This window comes from Myzus persicae, unplaced genomic scaffold, assembly GCF_001856785.1.
Source record: "Myzus persicae strain clone G006 unplaced genomic scaffold, MPER_G0061.0, whole genome shotgun sequence".
In the NCBI taxonomy this organism is placed as follows: Eukaryota; Metazoa; Arthropoda; class Insecta; order Hemiptera; family Aphididae; genus Myzus; species Myzus persicae.
The window spans coordinates 125,060-147,599 of record NW_019101113.1 but is presented as its reverse complement, the minus strand read 5'-3'; the positions used below and the strand labels follow the sequence as shown (position 1 = coordinate 147,599).

General features: G+C 31.8%; 1 protein-coding gene across 2 annotated transcripts in view; it reads left to right on the top strand.

The window, feature by feature from the left end:
- The window catches only part of LOC111027755 (cationic amino acid transporter 2), a 98,296-nt gene extending 76,729 nt beyond the window's left edge, over positions 1–21,567 (top strand). For both annotated transcript variants that reach the window (XM_022306171.1, XM_022306172.1), the window contains 6 exons: positions 2,536–2,687; positions 2,767–2,912; positions 7,772–7,958; positions 10,956–11,194; positions 16,754–16,881; positions 18,762–21,567. In XM_022306171.1, coding sequence (XP_022161863.1) covers positions 2,536–2,687; positions 2,767–2,912; positions 7,772–7,958; positions 10,956–11,194; positions 16,754–16,881; positions 18,762–19,138 — 1,229 coding nt within the window. In that variant the 3' untranslated portion in view covers positions 19,139–21,567. The remainder of the gene's footprint in view (positions 1–2,535; positions 2,688–2,766; positions 2,913–7,771; positions 7,959–10,955; positions 11,195–16,753; positions 16,882–18,761) is intronic.
- Positions 21,568–22,540: the final 973 nt, after the last annotated feature.

Here is a 22,540-nt window from a genome sequence, read left to right as displayed (position 1 = left end):
TGGGACTATACGGTACAATAACCATTCCGTATTACCATTTATACATAATATAAGTATTGTACTCTCATATTATTACATTGTTGTTTATCGGAATTTCACGAATAACAGTCATCGGGCCAAATCCAAAACAGCAATATAATCTAACATTTTTGACATTGATATTCTTTAGCGTTATCCGCGGTGGAACAACATAATTTTAGTTTCCAAATAATTTAGATATATATTGACTCAAATCAAAAATGATAATTATAGTAATAATATGACTTCATAGTGTTCATACACCGACGTCGCTCGTACTTACTATTTATAAACCTTCAGGTATGTTAATTTCGTTTACTGCAGGGACTAAAATGGAATTACGGTTAATTTATTGTAACGTTTGAATAGTTAGAATGCATATACAGCAGTTTCGTGTACAATAATGAATAAAGCATTAGTTGCTTTTAGGGTTTAATGCGCTACTTGTTGGTTAAAGTGTGTATATATACGGTATACCTATATAATATTATAGTCATATATGTATAGAATTTGATTTTGTTCGACGAGAACGTTTCAATAGCATCGGTAACTGGTAAGTACAATATGTTTTTGCAACGCATAATCCGATAATAATGATCCAAGTAGATTATTATAAAAAGTACCTATTATTTTCGTTTGAATGTCCAATGTTTTTCAAATCGATTGTGTAAGTACTTATAGTTAAACTGATAAAAAGTATAGATACAACAGTTGTAGCAGAAAAACCGGAAATCTCATTAGCCATTCACCGTCATACAAAGAAAAAATCATTGGGCACGGGTCAAACAATATAATATACTTTTTACAGGAATACCTATCTCAAAAAATCGAGGGTGCACTCGAATCGCCAAATATAGATAAGTAGGAGGCGTTTCCGGAAACTAAATTACATTATTATAAGTTTGCATAGGTAGTAGGTACCTATCACAATATTATAATAATATTACCTATCGTATTATGTGTCATCTATTTTTCTCTGTTGGTGTACGAAAATCTTTAGAATACTATTATAATATCATGTTTATATATAATTTATCAGATACGTGATAGTTTCTATAAAAATATGATAATATTTATTTAGCTTGTTCTATTACAACGTAGGTATACGTAGGAAATATAAATTCAGGTAAATTTATTTATAGTTATTTTTTTTTCGTTGTTGACAATCGCTCTATTGTATAGAAACAGTTGTTTTGTAAAATATGATTTTTAAAAATACTGAAGTACTTAGAAAAGTATTTAAATAAGAATTTCAATTCTCGGAAAAAAAGTATTCTTTTGAACAAATACAAATACTTGAAAAACAGTATTTATAGATAAGTACTTACAAATATATACTTGTATACCTCAGGTCAAGTTTAGTTTTTCAGTATTAAATTTGTTTAAAATATAAGTACAGCATTATTTGGCACCCACGTGTAATAGTAACTATAACTTTCACTCTTGTTTTCTTTATTTTAGAGTTTAGTTCAGTTAAAGTCACAGATAAAAAAAAATGTCTCAATTATTATGTGAAAGAGCATTAAAAATGTTCTTTCAGACGTTGTTCGGGTTTTTCCTTCCAATTTCATCACAAAATCGATAGAGTATAGTAGGCACCTATTTTGTATTCTTTATTTCTACTACACAATGGTGTTTGGAATTAATTGAACTGTTCGTGTGTTGTGCTTTTGAAGCAGATTATCTGTGAATTTAAGGATATGTATACAATGGTTTAAATAAAGTTTCTAGCCAATTTGTATTATTCCATATGGATTATATTGTATATTGTGACATGTTATAGTTTTATGCACATGTTCATTAATATATTCTTTTTATTTATTTTTTAATGTAATTGAATCGAAAATATTAATTTTTTTTTTTTTAATTTTAAATACTTTAAGAAAGATTTTAAGATACTCTTAGGTATTTTAGTACTTAAAAGCCATTTGAATGATATTTTTCAAGTACTTTACAAAACAGTAGGAATGTATAATGGCATGACTGCATGAGAGTATATTAAAATAATAATAAATAATAGGTCTACTCTGTATAAATAATACATTACATCATTACATTCTTATTTGTGTTAAATCAACACACGAATCGTCGAATTATGAATTATGAGTCAATCGACAAAATCAATTCGTGAAATCTAAAATTTGCAGTTTATGTATTCCAAGTATTCGTGTACACAAACGGTCTTCTGAACTCTTATGCAATGTTTGAAGTTCGCACGGAAATATTCGGGGCCAGTAAATTGCTCGCACATCGCTCGCAAAATCGATATTCCGTAATACATTATGTATATCAGAGGAAACACACCGACTGTAAACATAGGGTTCGAGATCAAATTAAAATCGTGTGGGCGAATCGAGTGAGCGGGCCTGCACAATAATCGTCGGGTGGATGACGGGAGGGCGCGTCTAGAAATTCGATCGTTCCAATTTAATAATATTATACATTATAATAATATATTATTCGCCGCACGCAAATAATCTAAACGGCGATGACCGTTATTTATGTTTTGTCGTAAAGGCACGTTGTTCGCCTACACTCTAGTGTCGACGTGCGTGTTGATACTCCGGTACCAGCCGCAGACGTCCACCGTGATACACTTCTTCCCGGAGACGATGCGATCGCCAATGAATGCGCCCAAACAGATCGTCACCAACGGACGCGTAAACTTTGTGAGTATTAATAACGACCGCGGTTACTGGCGGATTTATTGCAACCACTGACCCGGTCGTGTGTCTTACGTCGTTCCAGGTAGTGCAGGACGACCAAAAGTACGCGTACACTAACCAGGGGTACGGTAACCAGACGTCGTTCTACCAGACACAGTTGCCGCTGCCGCAACAAATCATACCGTCGCACCAGTCGCAGAGAATCATGGTCCGAAAGGTGACGAGAAGGTAAACGAATCTCAGTAACGTTATTATTATTTATTACATTTTATAATATAATTGATTAACGATGATAATTGTCACTTTATAATGCAATGGGATACGAAACGTCTATACTATATATACAGATAGTTTCTTATTTTCATGTACCTACCTATAAATATATACCAATATTTTTTTTTTATTCTATACTTTTTATGTGCTCGAAAAACGGCACACTAATAAATATTCGTATTTTGGGGAAAAAATAAATCACATGTAAATGCGTGAAATTTATATAAATCCGCGGTACTTACATAATATAATTTGCTCATTTGTACTGATAAATATTGACACAGTTCGCCGTCGTGGATACATCAGTCACTCTTACATTATCATCCATCTCCTCGCATGCAACGATAATATTTTACTACCCAACTCGCGTACTTATATTCCGTTTGTTATCGAATTATGATTGTAACATTTTATTATTTATCTCTCTCTCCCACTCACTCTATTTTCCTTCATTTTTATCTGTCACAAATTCAATTATAAACTTCGTGCAGAGGTGTAACACGAGTTTGAGTTCAGTGCAAGCATTAAACCATTAAATGTTCTGTACGGCCAATAGTGTATACATAGGTATAGGGACCTATATATGGAATTGTTAGTTATGGGGCTACGCCGTACACTATTTTATTTTGTTTGGGTAAAATCGATAAAGCGACGAGTCAAAATCATATATTATTGTATTATGTAATAACCTACAATGATATAATACACTCGCAGCATGTGTAATAGTGAGAAATAAACATTGAAAAATACGTTTCTCGTCGTAATACTGAACACGTACATTTCAATCTATAATGTGCTGATTGTGTTGACTTGCACTGCGTACATTACGATATAATTGAATTCGATTAATTCATGATTAAAAAACATAAACTAGGGTATTTTCATGTGACGCAAACCGATTGTTATGCAGTTATGCTATTTGAATCAAAGATTATAGACAAGAGATCCTCCACTGCATTGCGACTATAAACTAGAATAATATTCAATACTTTCCAATTTCGTTTTTATTTCAAATGTTTTTAAAAAGCCAAAAATATAAAATAAAAGTCGATCACATTTTTCTGTACAAAACACATTGAACGTGTGGCTAAGATTGATGTTCCTGCCAATTATTCGACTGCATTATTAACTATTGTCGATTCATATAACGATGCGAAACATCCCACCTTACAATACTCCAAATTTAATCAACAGCTACAGCGTTTCGATAATTGTTATTTATTTTCCTGCTCTTTTGTATCTAAAATATTATTCTCGCAAGCTGGCAGACGAGTTCAATCACATTGGGCTTTTTTTTTTAATACTTATTACTATAAGGTAAATTCCTGGACTTTTCTCAGCTGTATTAATTTATTGTATGGTGTCTTATACCAATTTATTATCCACAACTGCAACCAGTGGCGTATATACGAATTATTTTCACTATGGGCCGATTTATCAATTATCACTAGTCAAGCAGCATAGCCATAATTATACATTTTTAAGGGAGCAGCTGTTATATAATTAAGAATTATGACATATTATACAGTTCAAATAAAAATTGCGCGATTCAATTTTATAATTATTATGTAAAATTAATTTTTTGTTTCTTTTTTTAAAAATATTGACAGTGTCGTTTGTATATTTTAATGTTATCTTACTATGAATTTAACATCAAAGTCAATAAGTCATTAAAGCAAGTCCCGTCAGGCCGTCAATATATCTAACATTTCCTTGTAGATTACTCGAAAATGATTTTAATCAACCGGCTAACTTAATCATGGTGAAAAACTGTTAACAGTGTAAATATACATGCAATGCTTTAATTGAACCTGCAATTTCACTATGGGCTCTGGCCTAGGGGGCCTCCCCCCTATATACGCCACTGACTGCAACAACCATGCAGATATCAGCCTCTAGTAAAGATAATGTGGGTTTGCCAACGTAGAACCATTTTTAGTTATTATTCTGCTATTAATAATACTGTTCCTTTGTAATTTTTTCTTTCATTTTCCTTTGTACGTTAATGTTAGCATTTAAGGAACATTTGTCAATAACTTTAATTTTTTTAACATTCGACTAGCAGCCCGTACTTTAAATATCAAATAAGTGAATTAAAATGTGGATTATTCGATTTTTTTTAATTCCCAACTTCAAAATATTTAGCCGGTAAAATATTTTCCAAAAATATAATATCCCAGAACGATTTTTCATAAATCATTATAATATTTTAAAAGGACCGATTATCATACGAAAAAAAATCTCAACAAACCAATTATTACCCGAACGGTAATTAAAATGTTGTTTAAATAAAACGAGGTACAGGTATTAGGGCTTGGTTAACGAAAAAATAATACAGCTACTAACAACACACATATATAACTATATAGTTAAGCCATATAGGTACCTATAGTTGTAAATCCAATAATCTTCCACCAAAACATTTTCATTACGCGCATAACATAATATAATTTATTATCATCGTTCATGTCTGTCATACAAACGAACAGAGATTATTATTTTTTTTAATTATTTTAGTAGTTGGTTTTTACCAAGCACGTACTCATTCGCTTCAATTTAATAACATGTTTAAAAATGTCGTTTGATACATTTACGCGTTATACGTATATTATAAGACGTGCCCATTTTCGTGCTCTTGACAATAATAATGAGAAAAATATATACGATTTACATTTTCGAGATTTTATCAACAAAAAGCAAAAAAAAAAAATAAACATGACGTTTTATTATGATGTTTTAAATTACGATGTGCATAAATAACGCGACATATACATAAAATTATAATATAAAACAACAACAATCTACTGTTATGTTTTGGAAGAGGAAAAATATTCGGTGAAAAAGATAACCTATAGTATATATCATCGTTCCTATAGTAACGCCGAGACAAAAAAAGGAATCTAATTATATATAAAAAAAATACAAGTGCGAATTTGCAAATGGTACCTAACTTGAAGTGTACTTGGAAGTGTTTGGATTGGATATAAGAAATTTTTTTCCTATCAAAACGTCGTACGGTTTTCTATTGTCGGAAAAATGCAGCACCCCAAGGGCCTTTATAACAGCGGGTCGGATCGATTCGAGATTTTTTCAAAACGTTTGGGCGTCCTCTTGTCGGCAAAATCACAGCAGCCACCTATATTGCAAACGTCAGCCCCTCGACCACATCGAAACGTGCATTGTGACGCTACTCGTGTTCACCTCCTCCAGGTGAATTTTGCGCTTTTCGAATTCGATTTTGATTGTGCCGAGCAGTAACCATATTGGTCACAAAATACACGATAACGCGAAAGTAGGCTGTTATAATTTATTTCCGCGGCAGTTACACTTTTCGGATTTTCTCCCTTTTATCAGACTCTCGCAGCAGCATCATGGGCGATCGATAAAACAAACACGCCGCCGGTAATACGTCGCACCTCGCGGTCTTCCGTCTGTGACACGCGCATTGTTTTAATATTATATTTATGTAAGTAGGTATATAATATTATTATAAAATTCGTGTAGAAAATGTTTATGCCGAAATTTAAACGACTATACAATATTATAATAATGAGCAATGAGATAAATTTATTATGCAAACGATATAATATTATTATTATGATCATCATCACTATAGGTATGTTATTATAATAATTAAGGGCTGGTGCGACCTGAAATTAACGAAAATATTAGTGTGTCGCGTGTATTGAGATGATTAATTATGTCGGCGAGAAATAAATTATTATAATCTCACGGTCCTTACATTATTATCGTTTACGAGGCGATCAAAGCGATTTGATTATGATTTTTTCACGAAAAACTATTATAATGTTGTGCGGCGTTTCACCGTTACCTTGCATGATAAGGTATTGAAGTAGGTAATATAATCGACTTCGTATTAAAAATAAGAAAACAGTTCATCGAAAATTCACGACATCGTCATAACTATAGTATACGATTTTTCATTTTTTTTTTTTCATATAACTGTTTTCTCAAGTAATATTCTGCACGCATAATAATTAATATTACACTTGCGCTCGAAAAATTGTAAATATTCACAACATATTAATTATCACACGAAAATATTATTATGTCAGTCAAAAACAACCAAGTTTATTCGAATAACCCAAAAACGGTGGCGCGCTTTCCTATTTGTTCATAAAATGTATTAGTATTTATTACAATATAATTAATCATCTCCGATCGATTGACAACGTTTTCGTTTTCGGGTAATGTCAAACTTCATAACGAACAAAACGGCACAATCACACAGTATAGTAGCAGTGAGTTACACGTGTCTGCTCTCTGTGTATACCTAAATTATTATGCTAACAAGTTTGAGAACGAAACTTACTGATAATCAAATAGACAGGTAATTATCAACAGCAGCGATTATATAGGCGGGCAAACCACAAAATCGATAATTTAATACTATTATATTGTGTATTTCCACATAATATATTTAATATATTATTATTATTCTGTGTTATCACTACGAATTCGTTTTCAAGCAGTTGTGATTTTGTTTTTTCCTTCGCACTTGCGATGCCAAAAGAGCGTCGTTCGATATCCATTTAACGGTGCTGCGTGGTATATATAGTAAATGTCGTCCATGTACTATTCAACTATAATTGAAATATTATAATGACGTGTATACACACACACACACACATTTTTTTTCTCCCCGTTAATTCGACACGCACAATCACGTGTACACTGTACATATATGTGTTATGTACAGGCTGTATATGTACCTCACGCGGGCTCGGTCGTGTTTTAATTCAATAATAAAATATTTATTTGCACAACGTAAATTATTATTATGTTTGTTTCAGTTCACCGGATTCGGATGACACGTACTTCGGAGACGACTCCGAGGAGGGGCGCGACGATCAATACCTGGTTTCGGACAGGTGTGAGAGCAAATTCTATGGTTCCGTGCACGGGGGATCGACCGCCGGATCGACGGCCGCGGCAGGAGGGTTCAGCGCGGCCAGCGCCAACATCACTAGATCCATTAAGGTAACAATAATAATAATTAATAATGATAATATATTCACTGTGAGATCTGAGAGATAGTATCGTTTGATATCATTATTACCTAATGGCTAATATTGTGTGAGGACAAGTGCAGCCGACGAAATTGTTACAAGCCGAAACTTCCTGACGGCATATTATTATATTATGTTCTTAATCGATCAATATAATTGTCCAAGGCAAAATTGACACATAATCCCGCAAGTTAAAAAAAAATGCTTAGTTCGAATCCCTATTCGGGACCGATCCGATTCTCGTTTGTTGAGAATTAATAAGGTTTAATATTTTTGCAACGTTTCATCGATAGTTGTACAGGACGTGCTCGTACTATATCCAGAAGTTGTTCGGTGGATCGGTAAGGGCTGGGACGAAATGGTCAATTCGTAACAGATTTACTCCAAATTGTCATAACCACAAACATATATTAAATAACACTATATTGATGATAGATGCAACACTGATTCTATCATTTATCGTTTATTGATTTAATTTTGATTTGACTCACTAGTAGAGCACGAGGGCAGAAGACGAGTCGGTACTATTATTATGTCCATTCCTCTTCCTTCCACTATATGCGACTCTCGCTAATCAAATCTAAATTAAAATAATGATTGAAAATGATTGCATATTAATGTTGTCAGTCTGCAGAGTTATTTTATCTGTAGTAATGGTATAAATCTACCATCCCTTGCCCCCGGGCGTATAAACTCAACATTATTAATAGCACATTTACTATTATCGCGATTATACTATTAATATTGAAAATATTAACACTTTAAAACCCGTGAACTCATTATATTATTTACAAAACTTTTTGAACATACCTGCAGGGGCAGTACGGCAATAATAAATTATTTAACACCAACCAGCAACGTCTTACGTCAAAACAGTCACAAGAACATAATATTATTCGTCGTAATAAAATATTTATAGCTACGCGATGCTTCATGGAAATTTTTATTTTATAAAAAACCGCAACCCGGTAATATTGTTGACACACGTGTTCTTTGACAATATTTCACTATAGTAATAAATCGTTTATGTTATCGATACACCGAAACGCTGCAGCCGTAGACGGAAGACTACCGGGAACGTATATCACATCGTTATGAATTATGACATTTTATAATATTATGACAAAATAACGGTTGTTGCGTCGTCGGGTCGCGGTTAAAGAGTATTAAAACAATAACAATAATATCAATGATAAAGATCGTGAAACAAAATAAAAGTTGATTTAAAAACATATCACAGCATATTGGTGCCTTTCGATTAAGACCCCGTGAATAAAATGGTGCTGAAGGTGTGGTCTGTTCTTGGTCGATATAACATTTTTATGTAATGGCATCACACTCTATACGCATAAAAGTGTGTAACGTTAGGTGATAATTATTGACAGACTTTAGTAATAACCACGAACGAATACTGCCGAGTAGAGTCCCATCACCTAAACTCCTGTGCCCGAAATCCGAGGACTTATCGTATATATTCGGTCAACCCCCGATCAGACACTCATACTAGCTGCGTTTAAGCTATCAAATCCCTGCACGTCGAGTCTAATTATTATTTCCAGTCGAATTTATGGCCAAAAATATCGATTTCCCTTTGCTTTTTGACGAGGAAACTTTCACCGATCCTTCAATGATAGTACTATACAGTAAGATTTAAAAAAATATAGAATCCGCAGAAGACAATCTATGATATATGGGTAGGTCAAACTTTTTTGAGCCTATAAAATATATTTAATATGGAAACGACTGTTGCAGCAACATGGCAACAGAGGGGTAAATTTCACCTCATACATTAGATAAATAGTGAGAACTGAAAAGTGTGTGTAGTAATGATAACGCTCATCACATATACTTTTAGTCGAAATATTTGTAAGGTAATTTGAACCTGGTGCCCTGAACATTATTGTAAGTACGTGCGTTACTGTTAGTATGTGCTAACCAAAAAACTTGAACTATGCTACCTACACAGCATAAGAATAAAGTGTAATAATATGCAAATTATAAAATCCATTTAGCAATTTAGAATCAGCACAATTAAGCAGCTTTTCATATACCTATTTCAAAAAAATATTTGGTTTCTCTAGTTATAATATTTAACAAAATATGTATTCAATCGTAGTATATAATACATATAATAACAGTGTTATAGTAATTTATATTATATAATATAAATAAAATAAAATAAAATAAAATATTGTATTATGTTATTAATGAGAAAAAAATATTTAAAATTATTACAAAGTGTTAAAAAAACTATGGGGGTAAATAAAGTAATACCTACCTCATATTATTTTATGTTCGGTACTACATAATTTTATGACACAATTTTTACTTATTCATATCAGATGCTATAGCTCATACACTTCAATGTTATTTACCCAATGTGACATGGGTGTCATTTAATACACCTTTTTCACCACCCGTAAACAACTGTGAGTGAAGTTTATATTTACAAACACCCGCAGCTGCTGTAGTTTGTAACGTGTGGCGTAATACTCCAAGCATGATATTCACCCAACCCCCACCCATACCCTCAAATTTATAATATAATTCATAACGCATCCATTCAAATTTTAGAATTTTTAAATAGATACAACCAACGAAGATCATAATTAAAAATAGATTTGTTATGCCATTTCAAGATTGCCTTCAAGCAGAAGCTTTCTTTACAGTAAATTATTTTAAGCAGAATTCTGATAATTTTATTTTAAAAATGTCGATGCGTCTAAATCAAAGTGTAAACTAGAATAGTTCTTGTGTTATCAAATTGTTAACTAGATTTATTCAAATAAACGCATAACTTGTATTAAAATATACCATAGTGGAGTGATCACTGTTTATAATAGGCACATACAACGGCGACAAATGATTTTGTCATGTGTTGTGGCCTGGAGGGGGGGGGGGGTGTTGCTGATTTTTTGCATGCACTATTTTGGTCGTTAAAAATATAACTTATGGTTGTAAAAAACAGGCGGCCACTTACCTGTGCCCAGCCATCTTCCCGTGGGTGGACATGGGACCGGCCACCGAGGAAAGCGGAATGGTGGTGCTCAAACTGGTCGGCGTGTTCTACGTGCTTATCATCGTGTTCGACGTGCTGCTGGTGTTCGTGTCTTCCGAATCGTCCACTTTCGTCTACATCCTGTTGTACGCCCTGCTGATAGCCGTGATCGCCGTGCTGGGCGCCATATCCCGTAAACCTCAGAACAAGTGAGTGCCGTTTGCGAACTATAAATATTATTATTAAGTAAATTAATGTAAACTATCATCAATAATTAGCACATCAATATTATCATTATTTATCGTTACAATTCCCTTCGATTCTGGTAACGCTTGGTTCGACGCGACCAAAATTGAAAATAGCACTACCGTTTTCTCTCGAAGTCGTTTTACGAAAAACCGTCCTGCGGTTAGAAAACACTATGTAGGTATTTTTCATTTTTTGTATTGGAATTGAGTTATTCTTGGATCTAGAGGTGTGTTTTTAACCATACAAAACACCATCGTGTCCTAAAAATACAAAATGTACAATATGTAGTACACAAACGAAATGTGACCTCGATCTAAACAGAAACCGCACACATACATCATACATGTATCATGAAATCGAAACAACTAATTTTGGGCATAGGTTTATTTTATTCTGTAGGTGCCTAAAAGTAATATTAGGTACATCGAATATGAGATATTGTAGTATGTATATTTTTAGATTAATATTAACATTTTAAAATGTTTAACAAGAAGTTAACAATTGTCGTTCATTAAATCTTTGTTCCTATAATAATTATCAAACTCGTGTATTTTTTGTGACGGAAAGTTATCCAAAGTTTTGGTATAAAAATTTATTTATAAGAATAATCTCTATGATTACCTACATCAATTAACTGAACCTCTAGCGATTTTTATTATAATTTTAAGTTTTTATTCATTTATTTAAAATATACTTTCACCTATGTTTATACCAATATAATATGTCACCTACTGAAAATTATGATAACTATATTATTATAACTTATGGCACCGTCAAGGCGTCTACTGTTAAGAATGGCTAGGCAATAATCACCCATTTAATGTAAAAAATGTATTTCCTGGCCAGTTTCACTATGCCTAATAAATGTAGGAAACTGTTTTTATCGGTGGAAACAGGATTTATTGCCTATCTAATATTGTTCAGCAGTATAATTGCAGTAACAGTTTGATTGTCCTCCAATTAATGAAGATATTGAGCGGAGACGGAACAACGGAACCGAACGATGATATCCATCTGATCTGTTCCGTTACATGGATAGAAATTTCGCATCCGGTTCACGAAACTTAATTGTTTGCACATCACGTAATATCAAACCATATGGATTATGTACGCAATCACATAACGAAACAAACAATGCAGGTTATAGGCATTGGACTTTAAAAAATAAAAATAACTTGTCATAATAACTACTAACTGAGGCGTACCTTATCGATACTGATGTGCATTTTCAACGGCCTTGGTGATATTATCCTACAGTTATAATATTGTTATCTGTGATCGAAAAATTATTAATGAAGACATAATTTTGGACGGCAGGGTGGCACGAAACACTGCAGTATTTAAACACTTATCGACGGAGACGGTGTATAAAACCTTGTTTCATTTAATGGTTCGATAAAATTTAATGGAGTAATCGTGGGCACCGTTAAGGTAACATTATAATATTTATATATAGCACTATTGATTCATTTAATGTTTTTAGTGACCGTTCAAGCAACCAGAATTAAGGTGTCTACAAATATAAATATTGAGTATTAAATATGATAAATAAATGATACTTTTTATTAAGCAATCCGATAATAAATAGTGGTACTTAATTTTTTATAAATTGTTTCTATCAAATGTAAATTTATAAATTTAAATTATTCATCATTCAAATAAATTTGAACATGGCAAACTGTTACATCATTTCGATATCCATACTAATTACTATCATTGCAGCAGATATATGTTAATACAAAAAGATTCTTATTAGTCGTGCATTTATGTTTACAGTTACACTTTTGAAAACTCTTTGGTCCAGATGGTGATATTTTTATATCCAAACCCTGTTGCTCCCCGAAGAGTTTTCAGGTTCACCTAACCTTTATGAATACTATATAATACCTACGTCTACACATAGGTGTGCTTGCAGGGTGCTATAGCCCTAAAGTCTCAAGCCTAGGCTCTAACTTATCCAAGGTCAATTAGTATGAAACCTTAAACTATATAACATCGGCAGACGTCGTCCATAATAGTTAAGACAATAATTTACAACATGTCTATGCAATATGTTATAATATTATTAGTTATTACAATAAATTTCTAATAAACTACGGCAAAGCTATGACAAACGATAAATTTTAGTCATCGGGTAACACTCGAGGCATTTTAGACGTTCCCTCTGAAATATAGTTATTTCCTTAATTACTATCATCATGGTTAGTAATATATTATAGTCATAATATATTATATAATATTTATAGATAGGTACGCCATAAAAGTGAAATTAAATTATTATTTCGATATAATTCCGACTTTAATTATCGTTACGAAACTTTAAAACACGTGAATAATTTGATTTGATTAATTTGTTTTGATAAACATATTCCTAGAATTGTTCTAGTGTTTTAAATTGCAATTTCTAATCTAATTATTTCTGCCATATTGTGAGTCCTATAAAGAATCCTGTGTTTCACTCCTTACAAATGCAATTTTATAATGGTACCGAAACCCTTTCTATAATATTAGCATGTCACGTGTCCAAATATTTCAAATCTACACGCCTCCCGTCACACTTTTTGATGTCGATAATGTATATTAGTAATTATATTTAACACGCATATATGTGCATTATTAACGCTCAGATACATATCATAATTGGATATTCGTATGGACGTTTTACGAAATGTCTTAATTAAAATATTGGAAAATATTTAAATACAAATTCATCGCATCATTACTGTGCAAAACATATTCTATACATTTTACAAAGTTCATTATGACAGCCAACAGATAATATTAAATACATAGTACATTTTGTTTGTGGAGAAAAAAAAAGAGAAAAACATTTTGTTCAGAGGCTATTTCATATTAATTTATGTTGTCAAAACAAGACGTTCCCTGAAAGTTTGGCTTCAGTTTGAATACGATTTCTAAGTAAGTGTGCGGTTCGTCAAAGAGTAAGTGCAAGTTGCTTATATATAGGTACTTTCATAACGTTTCTACAACATTGTTCAGTTTGACCTTAATAATAAATTGAATTCGATTCGCTTCAGCAAAATGGAAATATATTTTGATGGTTTCGCTCTTCGACAAGAGCTTGGGGACAACGTGACTTTAGACCATCGCGATCGTTTCGACATCTAAATCGTTTCGAGTAAAATTATTTTTATTTACAATATTGGTTGAAGTACATAAATTGAAAGAAACAAAAGGAAAATTGCTTTACTCGAAATATCTAACATGGTATAGAACACCTAATACATAAGGTGATACGACACATTAACAAAATAACTATAAGAATTGTAAATTGTACATTTGATGACATAATTATAGTCGCAATACTAGAAAAAAATCTTCTACTAGATGATATTGCGTAATTTTATTTTTTGAACAATTCAAATGAAGAATATCTCAGAAACAGAAAAAAAGTTGTTCCTAAAATAATTAGCCTGCGTGTTAAAATTTATTAGTTCTGTCACCTCCTCAATCATTCTTGTGTAAAACCTCAGCTTGATATTATAACATATTTAAACGTAATTAAACCGTATCTCTATACTTTCATGTTGCATAATATATTATTACTATAATTACACATGTACTTACTCTTGTATGGAAAAATACAAATGTCTTGTTATCGGTATCCTAGATAACATGAAACCACCACAGTTTATTCGATCTAAAACCGTCACAAGCTCACGATACAAATTTCTCACGTTCAGACGATTTATTTATTTATTTTTCCGTCACGTATTTCACTTTAATATCACGAGTAAAAATTTTGTTGTCGAAAATGGAGATTGCAATGTGGCTATAAAAATTTAATGTTCGCGGAGGGAATGTGACGTATACAATATAAAAAAAAAAAATCGAAAAGTAAGCCAAATAGTTAACCACGCTTTATTTATTAGTTTCGAGGGACGATTTTATACAAATTTTAATTAAAACCCACATGACCCAATTACTCGTTTTGTAAACATAAAATATCTATAAATTAATAGTGTATAATAAATTATATAAAACGTATTTATAAATGTTGCCTAAAATCGTTTTAAACTAAAATTCAAGTTCATTGTGCTCATAAAAATCGGATACTTCGTTATTAAATTATTATCGAAATTCGTCACTAAAACAATAAAAATAAAACAAAACCACCAGTAAAATAATAATAATAAAATAAAGCTTCTCATTGTCTTGGAGCGGACTCAGTGTCTAATAATAACTGCAGGTATTATTGCGATATAATACTCATATATATATTATATATTTTTTGATTTGTTTACCACCTGGTACGAAGGAGGTTGTAAAAATGCCAGACTTGTAAAATATAATAAGATGGAATTCCACAGCTTTCGCCTACGCAGCATCATTATGAACTCTTAGTAGATACTCCGTTTCGTTCGTTTTTATTATATTCTCGCACTTGTCTTGTTACTGTCGAAATTAAAAATCGGTACTTACTTTCTCACCAGCATTATTTTATTCTAGCCATAACAATATTGTGGACAAAAAAAAACCTCAGTCATTCTTGAAAACTAGTACAAAAACTTAACGCTTATAATGTAATAATAATGATATATTTACGCTATTCATATTTTTTTTTATTGGAGAATGAACTGCTATTTAATATTAATTTAAAACAGGTGCGAAAAGAAAAAATATATATATTAAAAAATAATAATTTGAACACTCACATGGATACATGAATCGTCTAAATTTATTGAAAATAATATTTCATTGATGTGCAAGAGTCTAAAATCGTTCACTAAAGATGAAAATTAGTCTTAATTTCGTATAAATTCGTAACAGATTGCAAACATTATACGCTTAATCAATCTATTAAAGTATTTTATTCTGTAACTGTAAAAAAAGCATTACTCGGTGTGTGTTAATTATTATTATTTGAAAGCATAGCACAGCTGTGTATATATTGTGCAAGTCTGGACTCTAGAGTATGCATATATCACGAACCTCATAATTATTATTATTATATTCTCATACTAGCTCGTGGAGAGGTTTATTTCTTTTTTAAATGTCAAATTATTTTGCAGGCTAATTAATTCCTTTTTTGTTTTTAACGAATAGTCAAAACTATCCTAACGCAGTTTGTTGAAATGTCATAAAAAAATTTGGCTATTTCAATAATATTGGTATGCATTCATATTTTTCTATAGTGTATTAATAAAACAATATTATGGATAAACGGCGAATGTTAAAATATTTTAAATTGTATTTTATAATATGGTATGTGTTTATTTGTTTGATATTAGTAATATTCAGCTAGTGGCCTTTAAAAAATTTACACATCTTATTATTATTGTATGGTAAAATTATAATCACTTACCAAGCTAGTTAACATAATTAATATTTTTTTTGTGATTTCCTCATCTAGTTTTCGATATTTGCTGTATGAAACTCATGGAATATTCCCGTAAAAAGGGGTTTAAAAAGAGAGTCTATATAAAATATGACTTAAATAAATATTTATCGCTTGTGTAAGGTTAAAATTATTAATACTTTTTATTCTAATTTTACAGACAAATACTCGTATTCAAAACACCATGGGTTCCATTCGTACCGTCATTCTCAATTGCTGTCAATTTATACTTGATATTTCAGCTGAGCTCGATGACTCTACTCCGGATCGTCGTATGGGTTTCAATTGGTATGTTTTATAACACTTTTAGTATGAGAATAAATGTCAGTCTGTAGCATTCGTAGAATATGTTTCAAATGTAGAGTAATGTATTGTCAAATCTAACAGAAAATATTGATATACTATCATAAGATTCCTAATTATATTTCGTTTTTAACTTAAAAACAACTTTGTCAATTTCCCATTTTAGTTGAAATAGATATAATTTATTTTTGAAGTAAGTAATAACAAAGTTTTCTAAAGTTTATTCTTTATTCCGAGAAAATTTAATTCGTGCGCTTTTAATATTTACATATAATATACTCCATTGTTTATTCAACAAATATTTATCTAAGTCAATTTAATTGAATATTTTGTTATTCTTAAGTGTATTTGTGATGTCGGAGAGAACAAGTAATCTATTAATTTTACTTTTGTTTTCTTAAGCGTCTTCAAGGTCGTAGTAACGAGTTGTGTTAATAAAATATAATTACAAAATAAAGTTACCCAAAATCACATTGATAAATATGTTTAAATGTTTGTAGTCTTTAAATACTAAACTAATAGTTTTCCGAAATGTTGACTTCAAGTTATCTTTATTACAAATCATCATTAGCGACATGTAAGTTTTTCAAAAATGTTTTATTTAATATTCAACGATGGAAAACGTAATGTCATTATTTTTAATTATCCTTTATATTGCTTAGAATAAATGATTTACTTATTATGAAATAGATTTTTTTTCATCCTTGGAAATTATAAGCATTTAAAATATATATTTTAAGGTGAATAGTTTTATAGTTTCAAATTATAAGAATAGTTATTTCAAAATATGCTGTGCTGATAAGACTGCACTACTCGGGTGGGGTGGAAAATTTCACTTGGACAGCTGGGAAATTCATATTGGCACATACTAGTTGAGTTTAAAATGAGCTTCTACGTATTATATTGAGTTCGTAGGTTTTCTACAAACCTTTCGAGCTGTGTCGCAAATAATAACTGAAAACTATATGCCTTCCTTTCCACTTTTACAGACAGGGGACTATAATTTATTTAAATACCATTTACGCGTACGTTTTGAACACAACCATCTTTGAATATATCTTTAAACACTTTTGAAAAGCAAATTTATAGCCATAAGTAATGCATAATTTATAGTTTGTCTTCTACACTTAAAATGTTATCAACTTCCATTATTAATGAACAAATTTTAATTTAAAAAGTTTAAAACTAAGTTGTTATAACGGAAGTGCGAAATTAATTTTCAGCTCTATCTGATTTATCGTTCGATAAAATCTACAGATAAGGTAGGTATCAAAAAGTGGGGTCATCCCAGTTACATAACCTCAATGGTTTGATGTTATTTATATCGACAATGAACTTTGGCGGATGTTACTCGGACGGTCGGACAGTCGGGGACCTACAGCCAATATAAATTGCGGATGCAACTTTGACCTATAGCTAACAAACCACAGATGCAATTCGGTTGTCGGCGATATGTGTATTTTTTTTTAACGAGGCTTTTCTTTACTCAAATAGAATATTATAGTGGTACACTTTTACAATTTTATAGGAAAATGTTGACATGGAAGAATTATTAACAATCATTTACTTCATTTCAACGAGCAATGAATAGGTACACTTTTAAAAAGTATAATAAATATAAATAGTAATCAATTATGTCCGATGTAGTAAAAATTAATTGCTAATAATCACGATCCACGCTCGTTATCGAGCATAGGTATTTACAATAGCTATTTAAAATGCAAATTCGCTAATATAAATATACGTGATTGCTCTTCTCCATAAATACGTCGACCTTTGATACACATACATTGTAAAAACTGAGTTATCACGATATGATAAAAATATAATATTATGATACTACAATACGATTTCAATTTTTCCAGGTCTATTCGTCTACTTCTATTACGGGATAAAGCACAGCACGTTGGAACCGCGGGTGGACGAGGACGAGAGAATTGAACTGAAAATGAAATCGCAGACGATGACAAAACCGCAAAATAATCGACCACAAGCACCGGCTCCGGTGAAGACTTCCACTAACACCAACACCACCTCCACCTCCAACACCACCTCCACCTCCAACACCACCTCCACCGCCAAAACCACTACCACCAACGCTAGAGTAGCCTCCTCCACCACTGCAACAGTGGTCGATGAGAAGCCCGAACCGAAGAGGCCGACCAACTTGGAACCGTTACCCGCCAGCAACGACAGTAATTTGTTTGTGTCACCGTCCGCGTTCCCGAAGTGGGAAGACTAGATTGACTGACCAAAAATTTAAGAAAAATAAAATAAAATAAAATTTAAAAAAAAATTAACGTTTTGTCGACTCGACACCGAGACTTCAACAATGTTGCGTGTAAATAGGGATGTAAAAAATATTAAAAAAAAAAAAAAAATATAACTACTTATTAACTTATAATTATATTATTACGGTAACAAAATCAATTCTTTGGGCTACCAAAATGACTATACTACACTATAATATTATTATATGTTATTTATGACACGTGTAATATGCGTGATGTTTTTAATATATTCTATTACCTAGCTATTATTATTATTATATAAATTTATATTATATTATGATATTATATATTTTAACTGTTGAACGTAAAAAAAAAAAAATGTCCCGCATTAACGGACGAATTGGATCGAAAAGGTTTTGAACGAGCTCATTCTCATCACATCGTCGGGGCTCGTTTATTGGTATGCATTTCGATATTATACTATTCGATACGCCGTTATTTTACTCTTTTTTTTTCTTTGAATTCACGCCCCCAAACCTCCCCCCGCTAAGACTAACATTAACTTAACTGCATCATATATACATATATACCAACATGCCCTCATAATATAATCGCGCGTAGGTTCGTTTCAATAGTGCATGCAAAACCTATTACCCACCCTCCGCTCGATCGTCGTCGTTCTTCGATTTTTGTTCTTATAATATAGCGGTATCGAACGAACGACTAGCATTTATATTATTATAATGTAATATCCGTCAACCCCCCCCCCCCCCCCACGAGTGAACGCATAGGTGAAATTCCCCACGACAAATGACTGAAAACGATGTCGGGGTTATATACATTATATTATTATAAGCGTGAGTTCGAAAACGGTCTCTCTGTCTCTCTGTCTCTCTCTCTATTTCGTTTATTTGAGGTCCAAAAAGGGTCCGAAATGTGCATTGGCGACGTGCCATGACTACGCACACACACCGATGATCTCCGGTCGATATCGATTTTCATTCGTTTGCTCGTGAATTACAATAATAAGCATATTTATAAAGTTGACTTTGACGTAGGTAATGTTGTATGCGCATAGGTATCATAGTAACTATTTCGTTTTGACCCACAACAACACGGTTATGACATTTTTTTAAATGCTTTATTTTGCCGATTTCCAAATTATTTCAGTAAAATGTCAGTTTTTGGGAAGTATTCTCAACTATATAACTCCGTCTGCCGACTTTACGCGGAAATATCTCTGCACACGCCGAAGGTATAACGATGTATTATTGTTACGCCGCCGTCTCCCTGCATATTATTATAATTATTATTACTGTGGCCAACCTACACGTTTTATGACATGCCCACCCGCCCACCCCCACGACAGACAAATCGATAGTGTAAAATATTATTCGACACGTTTAAACAAAAAAAAAAAACCGCCGACGATTCAAATGTACTTCGACAATGGTCGTTTTCGTTTGATGAGGGATTTCTATCTATACGCACTCGAAGGCGAGAAGTAGGCAGACACGTCTATATGCTCAATATGATATGAGTGAGTGAGTTTGTGTGTGTGTGTGTGAGTGTGTGTGTGTGTGTGTGTGTGTGTGTGTGTGTGAGCAGTTATTGATTAATATTAAAACGCGAAAACCTTTTATGTTGTTTATTATTTTTAATTGCTAGACGTACTACTACAGCTCATATTTTATACCAGGTCCCGACACCCGGTTACGTTATTTCGTCCCTATATTCTGTTCGGACGTAGTATTTTATTGGAAGGCTGCCTGTTTTGTCGAAAAAAACTATCTCCCCCTTCGGCCACCACGTCGAACGCAAATAAGGAAATGCAGACGGATTTACGACGTAATCCAGCGAAATCGTTTTTTTTTTTTAAATAGCCAGCGATTCATCCCGTAGATTTGGGCATAATAATATTAATTATATTAAACTAACAAATTATTATATTATTATGATTTATATAACAAGATAAATATATATATATATAATATATTATATACATTTTTATTATATTACTACATTATGTTTACCAAACAATATTTGTTTGTTTTATTGTTGTGGCAAGACTGGTTTAATCGAATTGTAACGTAAAATAATTTGAAATGTTTTAAATTTGTTAAATAATTATTATGTTTATACTTGATTGAATAATACTATAATTATTGAAGTCCCTTTTTTCAGCGGTCGTCAGCTATTACATACAATAGAATAGTCGGAAATCGAGAAATAAAATAGTACATTTTATTGTGCGATAATGAGCGGGAATAATACGAGAGAATGATAACACCTGAGCTGGATAAACAGAAAGTGCACTTAAATATTGTCCGGGAGGTCGACCATGAAGACCACACCCATCGCACGCGGTTTGGACCATATTTCGAGTCACCGTGAGAATAGTTTCGGCTTGTCTGCTGGCGACCAAATTTTAATAATACATCGAAGCCCTCGTATAGACATAATTTAGCGGTTTTCCCCATTTCAATAAGTGAACAGATATTATGTGTATTTTTCAATTTACATTCATTTATAATATAATATTAATTACTTCATAGATTCTTAGTGATATATATATATAAATATATAAATATAGAGAGAGAGCGTGTTTAAATACTATTCCTAGAATGTTAGTATATTATATTATACGCTTTTGAAACGGACGTTGTCGCGCAAAGGTTCAAATCTTCATCCAAACTTATTGTTATTACGAAACAACACTGTATAGGCTGTAAATAGTAAACATATTATACGAGTATCTATATTATGATTGACTTATAATAATATATTGTAACGGAAATCATTGCATTTTTTTTTCTTAAATAATTGTTTTACGTGCCTTAAATACACAACCAAATAATATTAAAATATTGAAACGCATTGTGTACGATGAAGTTTATTGGAAAAAAAAAAGTTTGTATACTTTTTCGGAAATATTGTTCCCTCTTGGAAATTATTACTCTTAAATTCATTTTTCTCCTATTTTTTACTAAATCGAAACATTGCACAGAAAAGTACAATATTATAAACGAAATAGGTGTACAATTCAGGATTTCTATACGGGTTAATATTTAATATCGCAGTGCCATTACTCTGATGCCAATTTTACGATTATACGTACATTTGTTCGGTTACCATTATTATAATTATCATTATCATTATCATTATTACTATTATTATTATTATTATTATTATTATTATTATTATTATTATTATGTTTGTTATTTTTTTATTGTTTGTAAAATATTTGTTACTTTTATATCTTACGTATTATTATTGGTATCGTTACTATTTTTCATTTACTTCTAAGCATACGAAATCAAAAATAATTTTACTGACGAAGAACACTGAAAATAGATACAAAAAAATGTCTCGGTACCGGATCAATGTGATATTATTTACCGTTCCGAAATCTC